Genomic DNA, 15264 nt, shown 5'->3' on the forward strand with positions numbered 1-15264 from the left:
GTCTCCACCTTGTTCTGGAAAGTAGCGCCCTCTCCGCCTTGGTCTGGAAAGTCGAACCGTATCCACCTCAGTCGCGAGAAAAATAATATTGGTCGCGCCATCTCCTCTTCGGTCTGGAAAGTAGCGCCCTCTCTGCCTTGGTCTGAAAAACTGCGCCGTCTCCACCTTGTTCTGGAAAGTAGAGCCCTCTCCGCCTTGTTCTGAAAAGTCGCGCCGTCTCCACCTTGGTCTGGAAAGTCGAACCGTATCCACCTCAGTCGCGATGAATACAATCTTGGTCGCGCCGTCTCCACCTCGGTCTGGAAAGTTGCGCCGTATCCACCTCAGTCGCGAGGAATACAATCTTGGTCACGCCGTCTCCACCTCGGTCTGGAAAGTCGCACTGTATCCACCTCAGTCGCGAGAAAAATAATATTGGTCGCGCCATCTTCACTTCGTTCTGGAAAGTAGCGCCATCTCCGCCTTGGTCTGAAAAGTCGTGCCGTCTCCACCTTGTTCTGGAAAGTAGCGCCCTCTCCGCCTTGGTCTGGAAAGTCGAACCGTATCCACCTCAGTCGCGATGAATATAATCTTGGTCGCGCCGTCTCCACCTCGGTCTGGAAAGTCGCGCTGTATCCACCTCAGTCGCGAGGAATATAATCTCGGTCGCGCCGTCTCCACCTCGGTCTGGAAAGTCGCACTGTATCCACCTCAGTCGCGAGAAAAATAATATTAGTCGCGCCATCTTCACTTCGTTCTGGAAAGTAGCGCCATCTCCGCCTTGGTCTGAAAAGTCGCGCCGTCTCCACTTCGGTCTGGAAAGTAGCGCCCTCTCCGCCTTGGTCTGAAAAGTCGCGCCGTCTCCACCTTGTTCTGGAAAGTAGCGCCCTCTCCGCATTGGTCTGGAAAGTCTGGAAATAGCTCGGTTTGGTCGCGCCAGTCACGCCATTTCCTGACCAGCAGGGTCGCGCCATATACACCTAGGTCGCGAAAGTCGCGCCTTAGTTTTTCGGTCGCGAAAGTCTGGAAATGGCAACTCTTGGTCGCGAGAGTCTGGGCATACCAAATATGAGTCGCGATGATTTGGTCGCGCCACCTCTGCTTCGGTCGCGATAGTCGCAACGGATCATCATGATTGCAAAAGTCTGGAAATGCCATGTTTTTTGCCAAAGCCTGGCCATGCCTACTTTTGGTCTGAAAAGTCTGGACATGCCAAACTTTTGTCGCGAAAGTATGGACATAAATCTGGGACCTCGACTCGGGAAGACCGCTCAAAAACCGCTTAAAAACCGCTCAAATCTTGCTTGAAAAATCGTTCAAAAATCACCGCAAGAAATGAGTGGTTTTTGAGCCGTTTCCTAAGCTAGACTTGAGCGGTTTGAGCGGTTTTTCCAAAAAAAACCGCCCAAACCGCCCAAACCGCCCAAACCGCTCAAACCGCTCAAATTTTGCTGGAAAGCCGCTTAAACCGCTCAAATCTTGAGCGGTTTTTGAGCGGGATCTCGACCCGGGAATTACACAAAGAATAGGCTTCAAATATATGTTTATAGGGAATGGCATCCTCGCGGTGAGTTTAAGCACTGATAAATGAATTGATAATCAGCCTCCCTGAAGTCACTCAGCAGCAGATTGAATATTCCGAACTGTTAAATTTCTTCTTCCTCTTTGTCACTCTCTGAAATTTTTACCTAGAGATGAGATTTCAATTAAATTGATTGTTTCTCATCTTAATTCTGATCAGAAATTAGCTAAGTCTCTGCTATTTCTAGCTCGAAAAAAGTCCCCTGGTGGCGCTCGAAAGCTTGACCTTTAGACGGCTGTGCTAACCACTATGCTACAGTCCTTCATGGAGATTGATAGTTTTAGCAAAATAACAGTTGTTATAACAAGTGTTAGTTTGCATTGTATTGCTTCTGTTATAGTGTATACTCGAAGCATGTTGATCTCGTTGCGATTGAGCTGTGGACTGATTTCTGATTATTTCTTTCCAGAAACTGTTTATTTCTAAACTAGAAGAAAAATAGATATTTTCTGCACAGAAAGTAGGAGAAATCTAGGCTAGATAATCTAGATCAAATTTCTATCTAGAAAAACAGCCTTCGATGGATACGGGGCACAAAATTGACCGAACGCGTCTATTAGATTTTTTGTTCCAAACTCCGAATTGCTACAAACTTCGAATCTAATTGTGGAAAACTAATCATGTTTTAGTTTTAAGCTGGTATTCTGGGTTGACCTCAAAACACAAAACATGCTTGTCATGCAATTCTATGTACCCATGTACTGATTGTCCAGAAAAAAACGTATTAACACTTTTCCAATCGAAGAAATGAAAATTGTAAAAAAGCAGTTTTTGCTAGTAATTTTTCTTTCTAGTCGCAAAATGCACATACTCAAATACACAATTTTTGAAAAAATTTTGCATGCAAAAGTTTGTAGTTTTGTCCATAAGAAAGTCAAGGTTGAATATAAAGTAGTAAAGGTTGAACAGAAATTACTATGATTTTTTAGCAAATCCAAACTTGAAACGTTCATTGCTTTTTTTTATAAAGATATATTTTAGCCTTTCACAAAAATCACGCTACGATTATTGACTAGTAAAGTTTTTGAGTTTTAAAACACAAAAATCGGAACTTCTGATTGTGGAAAAAAATAGTTATACATTTTTCATATATAGAAAAATACTTATCACCGAGGTTTCAGATAACTTCTGTACGTTTGGATTTATATGGATATACATAAAGTTTTTATCGAAAATAGAAAAATGTATGATTAGGTGTTTTGGTCAATTCAGTATATTATTTAACGACGTTGAAAAGATTTGAAAGTGTTAGTTTGACAGAGTATTTTGGGCATGAAACCAACACCTCAAACCAAAGTACCCAATTAATTTTCATTTCTACAAATCTGTCCATTATCATGTTTGATTTTTTTTGACGAAATTCTTCAATAAAACATTAGTTTTGGTAGTCTTTGAATTTTTTGATTTACTGATCAGCTGGCTATAAAAACTTCACGGTAGCAGCGTATAAACTCATAAGTCATTTCACCAAAAATGTTCAAAACTTAAACTACTATAAATTAGCTACGCACAAAAAAGATTCACAGCCAATAAAACAATATTTTGTCGTCTATTCTAAACCATTACTTGCTACTGTTTAGCTGGTCATAAAGTTGGTTTAGTTTGCCTTTGCCGATTTAAAAGTTATACTGTTGCAAAGAAAATATTCTACAGAAAAAAAAAGTTTATACGCTTCATAGATCAACTGAACAATTTTCAAATAATTTTTTTGCTGATTGCTTACGTAGTAATTTAGATAATTAGATTTACGATTATCGCGCTTGCGTCCGATCCTTCAAAAATTTGAATTCCTGAAACTGACTGCTTACTACGTCGATCCTTTGATATACGTAAGTTAAACAAGTAAATTCCAAACAACAATTCTCCGTGGTAATTCTTAAATTCAAACAAGACAGCTCGTATATCAGGGCAAAGCCCTGAAAGTTCCAACTGTCCTTTAATTCATTTCAAATAGTCTTAGGAAAAAAGTTTAAAAACCTATTGATTTTTGACAATATCAAAGTCTGAAAAGTGGAGTCGTAAGAAAATAATACGACCGATCCCATTCGCTAGCCTCATTTCGTTTTGGAACGATGTTGTTGTGCGGGTTATTTTGCATTACGCGCTTAGCAATATGAACAAGACTGCTCGTATCAGGGCGAGAATTGAATTTAATTGAATGCTCCGACTGCCTATTAAACTCTTTCGAGCAGTAATAACATGAAAAAATTAAATGAAATAAAACAAAATGAACATTTTTGCTTTTAATTTGAAATTTTTTGGAGAAATATTTGAAGAAATCACCACACATGCCATATAAAACACAAAGTGATAATTTTCGCTCCTAGTACCACATCAATTAAGGCAAAGAAGCTTCGTTTAACCAACTTGGAATGCTTTCTAAGAAGGAATAAATCTTCGTTTACGCGTCAATAGTGCGAATTATATCGCGCGTTAAATGTCCCAATTGACAAAAATTGCTATCTTGAAAGCCCCATAATTTTACAAAAACAATCACAGGTGAAATATCCTTTCAAATATAAGCTCTTAGAGCAACAAGAAATCTTGAATGATTTTTTAAAATTTTGTCAAAATGGCTAGGTAAAAAGTCGAAATCTGTCTGAAGAAAAAAAACCCACCACGAGCACAAATATTCCGCTACTTTCTTTACAAAAAAAGGAACAATAAATTTGTTAAAGCGCGCATAATTTAGTCAAGATAATGGCCAATTTGGCAATTTTTAAATCTCCAGAGCTTTACAAAAATAATTGGAGTTAAAATATCTTTTCAAATTTGAACTCACGAAGTCAATAACTTCAATGGGGTATACAAAATTTTGTTGAACATCATTGTTTCAATCGTCAAAAATTGATTGAAAAAAATCCACACCGAGCATAATTATTTCGTTCTCTTCAAAAACCGGATTAATAATAGGGATTTTAAGGCTATGCGATGCTTTTTTTGTGTAAAAAATTGTTTGTTTGAACCATTAAAGACAATTTTTACTAATTGGAAATTGGAATCGCTTTCGATTATATTCTCCAAGAGTAACATTGGATTGCAAATTGCCGCTTTGAACATGTACGATAAATGAATCACGTGAAGTGGAGAGTTTTTCATTATAGTGCAAATTAACCAGACAGAAAGCATAAAATTTAAAATTTCATACGCTTTTTTCTTCAGATGCAATGACCGTAGACAAAAAAAGTGTTCATTTTTTTTTCGTTTTGTACAGCTAATTTACTTAAAACACTGTACAACGAAGTAACCCGTAGTTAGAAATTCAATCCTGATAGAGCTAAAGGAAATCTATTGAATCAGTCTTTGCGCTGCAAAGAGCAAATTAGTACGATATTGAAATTCACATTGCCTTGGGTGAAAGTTTTCGTGACATTTGAAATTAAGGCGTTCTTTTCATATCATGGAAAACTAGGTCAACAGGAGAACTGAAAAACATACGGGTTGAATATCAGGGGAAATGTTTTGCACAGTTGCGAGCAGTTTGATTGCATTTTCTAGAGGAGTCAGAACAGTTGTCGCTTCTGATAAGTTTTTTGATCAAAGCAGAGAAGAAATTCATCTCGCTGCAATTTTTTGTGCGGGCACAAACAGACTTTCCAACTACTTTTTGGTTGTTTTATTACTTTGAAAATTGTATGAAAAGCGTTTTCCTGAGAATATTATTTTTCTTGAAAAATTGGGCTTTTTTACTGATATAAAATTTGTAAGACAAGCGTTTTCCCTTATAAAGGTTAAAAACACGAGGGATTCTATTTCAAACTACTAGGTTAGTCGCTGAACTAACTTTATAATAAAATCACCACTTCACGAAAATAAAAATTTTGTCTGCGAAAGTAAATTCCTGACTTTAAGGTAGTGAAAGCAGCGTTTTTTCAGACGGAAGAATCAAGGTTTTCTATGGTAAATAGAACTTATTTTCTGATTTTCCGCTGAATTCTGCGTGCATATCCTACAATTCTGGGTGTTAGTTTTCTTAAGGTATCCCAATACCCAGTTTATTCTGCAATTTTTATGCCATTTTGTGTATTGGTTTTCCTATTAGTAGTTTCAGTGAAAATCCCAATTTTAAAGCAAAACAAACAAAATAATAATTCGATATTCGGAATATGCTTGTCATACTTTTAACTGGATAAAACTTGCAGTCATGCTATTTTTTCACAATTTTTCCTTCAGGGATTACAATGGGGTTACATGACAAGCATTTTTCTATAACTGCAAATCGTATGAATAGCGTTTTTTCTCAGCTTTGGTGTTTTGATAAACCTCGCTTTCGCAACGAAGTTTGTCTGTGAGAAAAGTTTGGTGTAAAATTTTTGCTGATAATTTAGTTAAATAGCTAGGAAGATAAGCGACACGCGATGAAAAAAAAACATTGTTAATTGGATCGAAAACTAGTTAACAAATTTCCTTGTTCAAACCAGGACGGACTTTTGAAAGCTATAATCCGGAATTATGAAGATTTAAAACTCCATCTGCTTCTAAAAGAAATTTGATCCATTGATGAAAATTTTGTTGACTACAACCGCTAAAGAAACAAATTTACATCCACAGTATGATTCATAATAGTATTTTTTTCATCAATCTAAATGCTTAGCAAATGTGTTGTAAAAAATTGCGTGAAAAACATAATTGAACATTTTGAATTTTTCACAATGAAACTTGCTAGTCGGTAAAAAGACGAAAAATGCAAAGATTAGAACCACTTTTGTTGGGACTTGGGCGAATGATGTTCTTCAGCAAAACAATTGGGGAATTTGTGTGTACCATGTTAACACACAACCTCCCCAATTGTTTTGCTGAAGAACACCATTCGCCTAACTTCAAACTGTCACTTTACTTGTTTTATTTCGTATTTGTCGTCTTAAAGTCATGTCGTTTTAATGTCAAGTCGCCTTATTGTCTTGTCCTTTTTTTTACTCAGCGCCCTGACTAGTTTATTCATTTTAATTGTTCACAAAAGTCCAAAGTTTTTCTTAATTTGATTTTTTTAGCACGTGTGCAAAGATTTATGAATAGAGCACATATTTTTTCGGGCTAAATACTTTGTAAAAAGCACTCTGCTCACAAAAAGCGAACTCTGTTGCCAAAAAGTAACAAGCAAATTCTGTGCTTACCAAGCTTTTGTACGCATTTTCAGGACCATTTTTTTTCAAATCAAAAACGCCGTTTCTTGTAGCGTGTTTATTAAATTGAGTAAATTTGGTAAAAAAGTTTTAGTGCCGAGCAACTGCAATTCAACCGTCTAAGGCCCTCTTTTCACTATTTTTATTTCTGGCGTTGATCTTTCTAGACCTCTGAACTTTTAACGACCTCGTTTATTATGATTATTATTTCTGCCATTGATTTTGCTAGAACTCTCAACTTTTCTTGATTTTGATACGATTTCTGATTTGATATATCTCAGTTTCGGGAGAAGCCAGTGTTGATTGTTTAGAGAATAAATTCAAATGGCGTAAAGGGAGCGTACACTTTAAGATAATTGAGGAAAATTACCTGAACTCACATCAAGTTTACCATAATTAAAACTTGTGGGGGAACTACCTTAAATTTGACCTCAACTCACCTCAATTTTACCTTCATTAAAACTTAGGGGGCAACTACTTTAAATTTTACCCTAACTCACCTCTAGGTTACCTTAAAAAATTAGCTTAACAATGTACTCACCTTAACAGTTAAGGTAAATATTTTCGTTGAGTGTAATTCTTTCACTTTTTAACTTATTTCTCTTTTTCTTTTTTGCGTCCTCTCAACTGGGCTGAACAAGGAGAGAAACACTTTGGCTCACAACAAAACTTCGCCAATTTTTCAAAGCATCTTTTTATTACAGATTTGCGATAACAGGTTTACGAACAAAGCATCTATGACTACGATAACGGGTAAAGCAAACCAAGTTTTTTTAGTAAAAGATATCATCTCTCTTTGTATCCACCTGGCTTCATGAAACAATTTATTCGAACGCAGTTTCCCCCAATCATCAGATATAACTCTTCTAAATTATGCTCTGAGTGTTTGCCCTATTCATAATTGAGTTGCAAAGAGTTAACAACATTTTCACTGAAACTCTCAGCAGATTGTTGAAAAAATATATATCGATTGACAGCCAATCATAGGTGAAAGATAAAAAAGACCAAATCCCATAATGTTAGAAAATGTTAGAGTAGAGCTACTATCTTCTGCATTTGTTTAGAGGTCAATGAAGTGTGAAGAGTTCTCTTTCATAAGCGATGCGTAAAGTTGCCACTGAGAAGCAGACCTTCTGCAGCTGTTGTTTCAAACCCTTCGAGAAACCCAAAAGGCTTCCATGTGGCCACTGTGTCTGTGCTCACAGAGACAACCAAAATTGTGCCGCAAAAATTTTATCCTCACAAGACCGGTATGATAACAATCAGGTGGAAAAGCTTGAAACTAAAAAACTTTAAGAAGTCAACAAAAGAAACATAAGAAATGAAACATAACTTTTCCTTAATAACCAGTTTGAGTTAATTTAGCATAAAGATAACTTTTTCAAAACCATCACCTGAAATATCATCTGAAGTTATCACTAAGAAATCAGGTGTTTAGACCACACTTTTCACACTCTTTTTCTATGCTTATTTTGGTGCGAGTTGTTATTTGAGCTGTTTTAAAAATAGAAATACAATGAGAGATTAATGGGATTGTTTTCGGAAAAAACAACGAAACGAACATTCTGTTCAAGCAGAAGGAAATGAAAAAATTTTTTTCTCGGTAAAGGGAAAAAATTCTGTCCAGAATATCCAGAAAATATGCCCAGGTTGATCTCCATAAACCGAAAATGCTTATCATACATTTCCATACACCATTTGTATGGAAAAATGCTACTCATACATTTTTCATACAAAAAAAAATCCATCGAAAAAAGATTAGAACTAGTTTCTGCGGCTATTTGATCCAAATAAAACAGTCTGGTGATGAAAAATGGACATATTCCTGGATACACAAAAGTTATTTTTTCACTGTTTTTTTAATGTTTTTTTTGGATAGTTTTACTGTTCTAACTTTGAAAGTATACATTTTTAAAAATCTTTGCCAAAATTTGAAAGTTTGATGCTTTCAGTATATGATTTGCGAGGAATACTATTACACAATTCAGGTGGTTTCCAATGCATTGTAAATGCCAGACGATCAACCCTTTGGTGACTCTAGTTTTGGGTGAACCATGGTTTTAGTCATTTGTGTTCGGTCACGAACACATCCCAAAAATTTTGAGAAATGAGGTTTCAAAAAAGTCAAGTTTTTGGTTTTAGAAAAGCTGCTTGTCTTACAATTTCAATCTATAAAACAGCGTATCTTGGAGTTTTCTTAACATTTTTTGTATCTATGAAATTGTACGATACGCATTTTTTCATAAAGATAAAGGAAATCGTATGATAATCCCTTTTGTTCAACTCGGTTGCAAAAATCAACAAACTAAGACCAACAATTGGTTTAAATTAAAATAGGAATAACTTAATTACTTGCCAGCATGAGAATAACATACAACTACAATCTCTACTAATCTTCACACCTGCAGGCTGTAAAACTCGCTGCAATCTGTCGACTGTCGAGCACTTAATACAGTTTGATTTTAAGACATATAACGCAAAAGCATAACAAAGGAAATCGAACAAATTCTCAAATTAAATTTTTAAATCGTGAATGGAACTACAAAGCAAATTCATCTAGTAGTCCGGTTGACCAAAAACGCTAGTCATACAATTTTCATATAAGGAAAATGCTGGTCCTACACTTTTCATGTAATTTTTTAAGTACACAAAATTTCATGAAAGGTCTTTGATTAGTGACTTTTCAATATGGAAAATATATGACTAGCAATTTCCCATGAACCAAAAACAAAGTTTTTTTTTAAAACTCATTTGCTCAAAACTTTTGTGATGTGTTTGTGATCAAGGCACACTCAAAAATACCATGCAAAAGAAAGAGGAGGTAGTAGCAATTTAAAAAAAAAAACGTTATAGAGAAAAGGAAAAAATCCCGTTATGGTGAATCCAGGACTACGTTATTTGCACAAAAAATTAAAGAGTTTGAGTAAAAAATTCAATTTGCGGTTGAAAAAAAAATTTTTAGGCAATTTCAAAAGTTTGGCGGTCGAAAAATTTGTTGTCATAATTTTCATTACGGATAGTCTTTATTTTTCATGGCCTTTTTTAACAAAAATTTAGCGCCAAAACAAGAAAAAAAGTTTAAAACTTCGATGACACCTTTTGAGCAAAATGTATGAAGTTTGTATGAACATTACTTTTCAAAGACATAGTTTGTGGAATTGCATGATTAGCATTTTTGGTCTATGAAGTTCAACCCGTGTGAAGACAATTTGGTGTCAACGTTTTTGCTTTCAGGCTAAATTGAACACAATAAAAAAGATTTACTGTTGTGCTGCCCTTAAAACGACGCAAATGTTCCATTTTGAATTTTTTTTCATAAAAATAACAACCTTGAAACTTCTGACTGCCCTTGAAGCCGACGAAAATGTTTTTGCTCGAAAGTTCAAGAAATCGAATGCAGTTTTGAATAGAATTGAATACAATTTTTCGCATTTTTTTCATCCATCCCTCTATGCGCTATATTGAAACAAGACTACTCGTGCCAGGGCAAGGCCATGAATGTTCCGAATGCCTTTTAAGGTCTATGGAGCAGTAAAAACATAAAAATGGTGTGAAAAAATTTTTTTTTGTGAAAATCATCTTCCACACGTCCAATAAAGTATAACTTGATAAGTTTTCCTCCTAGTAACCAATCAATAATGAAAAATCTGCTACTTTCAACCAATTTGGAAATATTTCTAAGATGTATTGAATCTCCGCTTAGGCGTTAAAAGCGCGAAATGTATCGCGCGTTAATTGTCCCTGATTAGCCAAAATTGCACTTTTCAAGCCTCCATAACTTTACAAAGAAGGCGCACGGGTAGAATATTTTTTATTTCAAGCTCACAAATTTTCCGTTACTTTCGTTTCAAAAGTCGTAACAAAAACAAACAGTTTTTAGTTTGCATGCCAGCGGTTTGAAGTTTTTTTTCTTAAATAAATATTTGTTTTTTTTTATAAACTTTTGTTTTTTTTGTATAAATATATAACACGAAGATAAATATTGTAAAACCCATTAATTTTAATTTCTTGTTCGAACTAAGTTTTATCCGGACAAAAAGGCAAGAAAAAATAATGATCCAAAGCTGTAATTTTTCAAAATTACTTGATCAGTAACTGCTTGTTTTTTCTTTGCACGGGTCTAGATTGACGTTTTATGATCAAACAGTCGCAACAATTTTTTGGTAATTTAAGTTATATCGCAACCAAAGTTGGGTATTTTCAAACCACTGCGACCAAAATTTGGTATTTCCCGACTCTGCAGACGAAAGGAATGTGTGCGTGACCGGCGCCACCGAAGAAAAAATAACCGCGACCAGTGTTTCCGACCTGTTTTCAGCAAAAATTGGTTTCTTTTGGCCGTCTCAAGTAAATATTTGAACTACCCTGCGAATCATGTGCGGATCTAAGATTTTCTCGAGACAGGACGTCGGATCTTCGAAGTTTTTCGAAAATTTTGTCGACCTGTTTCCAAGTTAGAACAAATTGATTTTCCGAGAACTCCTAGAACAGTATAAAGATCCTATTTTGATAAAAATTTTGCTGCACCGCAGCTAAAGTTTTTGATAAGGCCAGGTCAAAAATGCTGTTTTTGGGAACTTTTTAGAAACTTTTGACCAAAAAATTGCGCTTTTTGGCGCGCGATTGCCTTCAAAGTTAGCATATATTAGCGCCACAGCCACTTTCAGAAAAATTTAAGGGTTTTATTGGCCCAAAATGATTTTCAGAAATTAATAGAAAGGAGTACCCTTCGGTTAGTGTAGCCACTTCAAAAACAACTTACGGGTTTTTCGGCCCAACATGGATTTCATAATCAACATAATAGAAAGGAGTAACCTTTGGTTGGCGAGAAAGTCAAATCCCTGAGATGGGGGGTGGGCTAAATCCACCCCTGCTGCTAAATCCGCCCCTGCCCCGACTTATTTTTCGACCATAAGGCTAGCGTGGTAGGTTTGGAGGCCGTAGAAAAGAGTTCGACTCCCCGTAAGTGGTAATGCGGCTGAGTTTTTCGACATTGCCCCGACTTAATTTTCGACCATAATGGCTAGCGTGCTAGGTTTGGAGGTCGTAGATAAGAGTTCGACTCCCCGTAAGTGGTAATGCGGCTGATTTTTTTGACAATGACCAGACTTATCTTTCGACCATAATGGCTAGCGTCGTAGTTTTGGAGGTCGTAGATTAGTGTTCGACTCCCCGTAAATGGTAACGCGACTGAATTTTTTGACAATGACCCGACTTATTTTTCGACCATAATGGATAGCGTGGTAGGTTTGGAGTCGTAGACAAGTGTTCGACTCCCCGTAAAAGTTAATGCGGCTGAATTGTTTGACGATGCCCCGACTGGTTTTTCAATCATAATGGCTAGCGAGGTAGGTTTGGAGGTCGTAGATAAGTTTTCGACTCCAGTAAGTGGCAATGCAACTGAAATTTTTGGAATGCCCCGACCTATTTTTCGACCATAATGGCTAGCGTGGTAGGTTTAGGGGTCGTAGATAAGAGTTTGACTCCTCTAAGGGGTAATGAGGCTGAATTTTTCGACAATGCAACGACCTTTTTTTCGACCATAATGGCTAGCGTGGTAGGTTTGGAGGTCGTATATAAGAGTTCGGCTCCCCGTAAATGATACTCTGGTTGATTTTTTTGACAATGCCCCGAATTATTTTTCGAACATATTGGCTAGCATGGTAGTTTTGGAGGTCGTAGATAAGAGTTCGAATCCTGTAAGTGGTAATGCGGCTAAATTTTTTGACATTTCCCGACTTATTTTTCGACCATAATGGCTAGCGTGGTAGGTTAAGAGGTCGTAGATAAGAGTTCGACTCCCCGTAAGTGGTAACGCGGCTGAGTTTTTTGACAATGCCTCGACTTATTTTTCTATCATAATGGCTAGCATGGTAGTTTTGGAGGTCGTAGATAAGAGTTCGAATCCTGTAAGTGGTAATGCGGCTGAGTTTTTGACAATGCCCCGACTTCGTTTTCGACTATAATGGCTAGTGTGGTAGGTTTGGAGGTCGTAGATAAGAGTTCGACTCCCCGTGCCGTAAGTGGTAAAGCGGCTGATTTTTTTGACAATGCCCCGACATATTTTTCGACCATATTGGCTAGCGTGGTAGGTTTAGAGTCGCAGATAAGAGTCCGACTCCCCGTATGTGGCAAGGCGGCTGAGTTTTTTGACAATGCCTCGACTTATTTTTCGACCATATTGGCTAGCGTGGTAGGTTTAGCGGTCGTAGATAAGAGTTCGACTCGTGTAAGTGGTAATGCGGCTGAGTTTTTTGACGATGCCCGACTTCGTTTTCGACTATAATGGCTAGTGTGGTAGGTTTGGAGGTCGTAGATAAGAGTTCGACTGCCCGTAAGTGGTATTGCGGCTGAATTTTTTGACACTTCCCCGACTTGTTTTTCAACACTAATGGCTAGCGTGGTAGGTTTGGAGTCGTAGATAAGTGTTCGACTCCCCGTAAGTGGTATGCGGCTGAAATTTTTGACGATGTCCCGACTTATTTTTCAACCATAATGGCTAGCGAGGTAGGTTTGGAGGTCGTAGAAAAGACTTCGAATCCAGTAAGTGGTAATGCGACTGAATTTTTTGGAATGCCCCGACCTATTTTTCGACCATAATGGCTAGCGTGGTAGGTTTAGGGGTCGTAGATAAGAGTTCGACTCCTCTAAGTGGCAATGAGGCTGAATTTTTCGACAATGCAACGACCTTTTTTTCGACCATAATGGCTAGCGTGGTAGGTTTGGAGGTCGTATATAAGAGTTCGACTCCACGTAAATGATACTCTGGTTGATTTTTTTGACAATGCCCCGACATATTTTTCGACCATATTGGCTAGCGTGGTAGGTTTAGAGTCGTAGATAAGAGTCCGACTCCACGTATGTGGTAAGGCGGCTGAGTTTTTTGACAATGCCTCGACTTATTTTTCGACTATAATGGCTAGTGTGGTACGTTTGGAGGTCGTAGATAAGAGTTCGACTGCCCGTAAGTGGTATTGCGGCTGAATTTTTTGACACTTCCCCGACTTGTTTTTCAACCATAATGGCTAGCGTGGTAGGTTTGGAGTCGTAGATAAGTGTTCAACTCCCCGTAAGTGGTATGCGGCTGAATTGTTTGACGATGTCCCGACTTATTTTTCAACATAATGGCTAGCGAGGTAGGTTTGGAGGTCGTAGATAAGAGTTCGACTCCTGTAAGTGGTAATGGGGCTGAATTTTTTGGAATGCCCCGACCTATTTTTCGACCATAATGGCTAGCGTGGTAGGTTTGGGGATCGTAGATAAGAGTTTGACTCCTCTAAGTGGTAATGCGGCTGAATTTTTTGACAATGCAACGACCTTTTTTTCGGCCATAATGGCTAGCGTGGTAGGTTTGGAGGTCGTAGATAAGAGTTCGACTCCCCGTAAGTAATACTGCGGTTGATTTTTTTGACAATGCCCCGACTTATTTTTCGACCATATTGGCTAGCGTGGTAGGTTAAGATGTCATAGATAAGAGTTCGACTCCCCGTAAGTGGTTACGCGGCTGAGTTTTTTGACAATGCCTCGACTTATTTTTCGACCATAATGGCAAGCATGGTAGGTTTGGAGGTCGTAGATGAGAGTTCGACTCCCCGTGAGTGGTTACGCGGCTTAATTTTTTGACGATAAATCGACTTATTTTTCGACCATAATGGCTAGCATGGTAGGTTTGGAGGTCGTAGATAAGAGTTCGACTCCCCGTACCGTAAGTGGTAAAGCGGCTGAATTTTTTGACACTTCCCCGACTTATTTTTCGACCATATTGACTAGCGTGGTAGGTTTAGAGTCGTAGACAAGAGTCCGACTCCCCGTATGTGGTAAGGCAGCTGAGTTTTTTGACAATGCCTCGACTTATTTTTCGACCATATTGGCTAGCGTGGTAGGTTTAGCGGTCGTAGATAAGAGTTCGACTCCTGTAAGTGGTAAGGCGGCTGACTTTTTTGACGATGCCCCGACTTCATTTTCGACTATGATGGCTAGTGTGGTAGTTTTGGAGGTCGTAGAAAAGAGTTCGACCGCCCGTAAGTGGTATTGCGGCTGAAATTTTTGACACTTCCCCTACTTGTTTTTCAACCATAATGGCTAGCGTGGTAGGTTTGGAGTCGTAGATAAGTGTTCGACTCCCCGTAAGTGGTAGTGCGGTTGAATTGTTCGACGATGTCCCGACTAATTTTTCAACCATAATGGCTAGCGAGGTAGGTTTGGAGGTCGTAGATAAGAGTTCGACTCCTGTAAGTGGTAATGCGGCTGAATTTTTTGGAATGCTTCGACCTATTTTTCGATCATAATGGCTAGCGTGGTAGGTTTGGGGGTCGTAGATAGGAGTTCGACTCCTCTAAGTGGTTATGCGGCTGAACTTTTTGACAATGCAACGACCTTTTTTTTGACCATAATGGCTAGCGTGGTAGGTTTGGAGGTCGTAGATAAGAGTTCGACTCCCCGTAAATGATACTGCGGTTGATTTTTTTGACAATGCCCCGACTTTTTTTTCGACCATCTTGGCTAGCGTGGTAGGTTGAGATGTCATAGATAAGAGTTCGACTCCCCGTAAGTAGTAACGCGGCTGAATTTTTTGACAAT

The 15264-nt window shown here is 37.9% G+C and overlaps 1 protein-coding gene across 1 annotated transcript in view; it reads left to right on the forward strand.

Moving 5' to 3' along the window:
- Positions 1–7312: 7312 nt before the first annotated feature.
- The window catches only part of LOC134853241 (uncharacterized), a 98240-nt gene continuing 90288 nt past the window's right edge, over positions 7313–15264 (forward strand). Inside the window, exons 1-2 of the mRNA XM_063869209.1 lie at positions 7313–7437; positions 7749–7934. Of these exons, the coding sequence (XP_063725279.1) occupies positions 7786–7934 (149 nt within the window). The 5' untranslated portion in view covers positions 7313–7437; positions 7749–7785. The remainder of the gene's footprint in view (positions 7438–7748; positions 7935–15264) is intronic.

The sequence above is a fragment of the Symsagittifera roscoffensis genome, chromosome 8, assembly GCF_963678635.1.
Source record: "Symsagittifera roscoffensis chromosome 8, txSymRosc1.1, whole genome shotgun sequence".
NCBI lineage: Eukaryota > Metazoa > Xenacoelomorpha > Acoela > Convolutidae > Symsagittifera > Symsagittifera roscoffensis.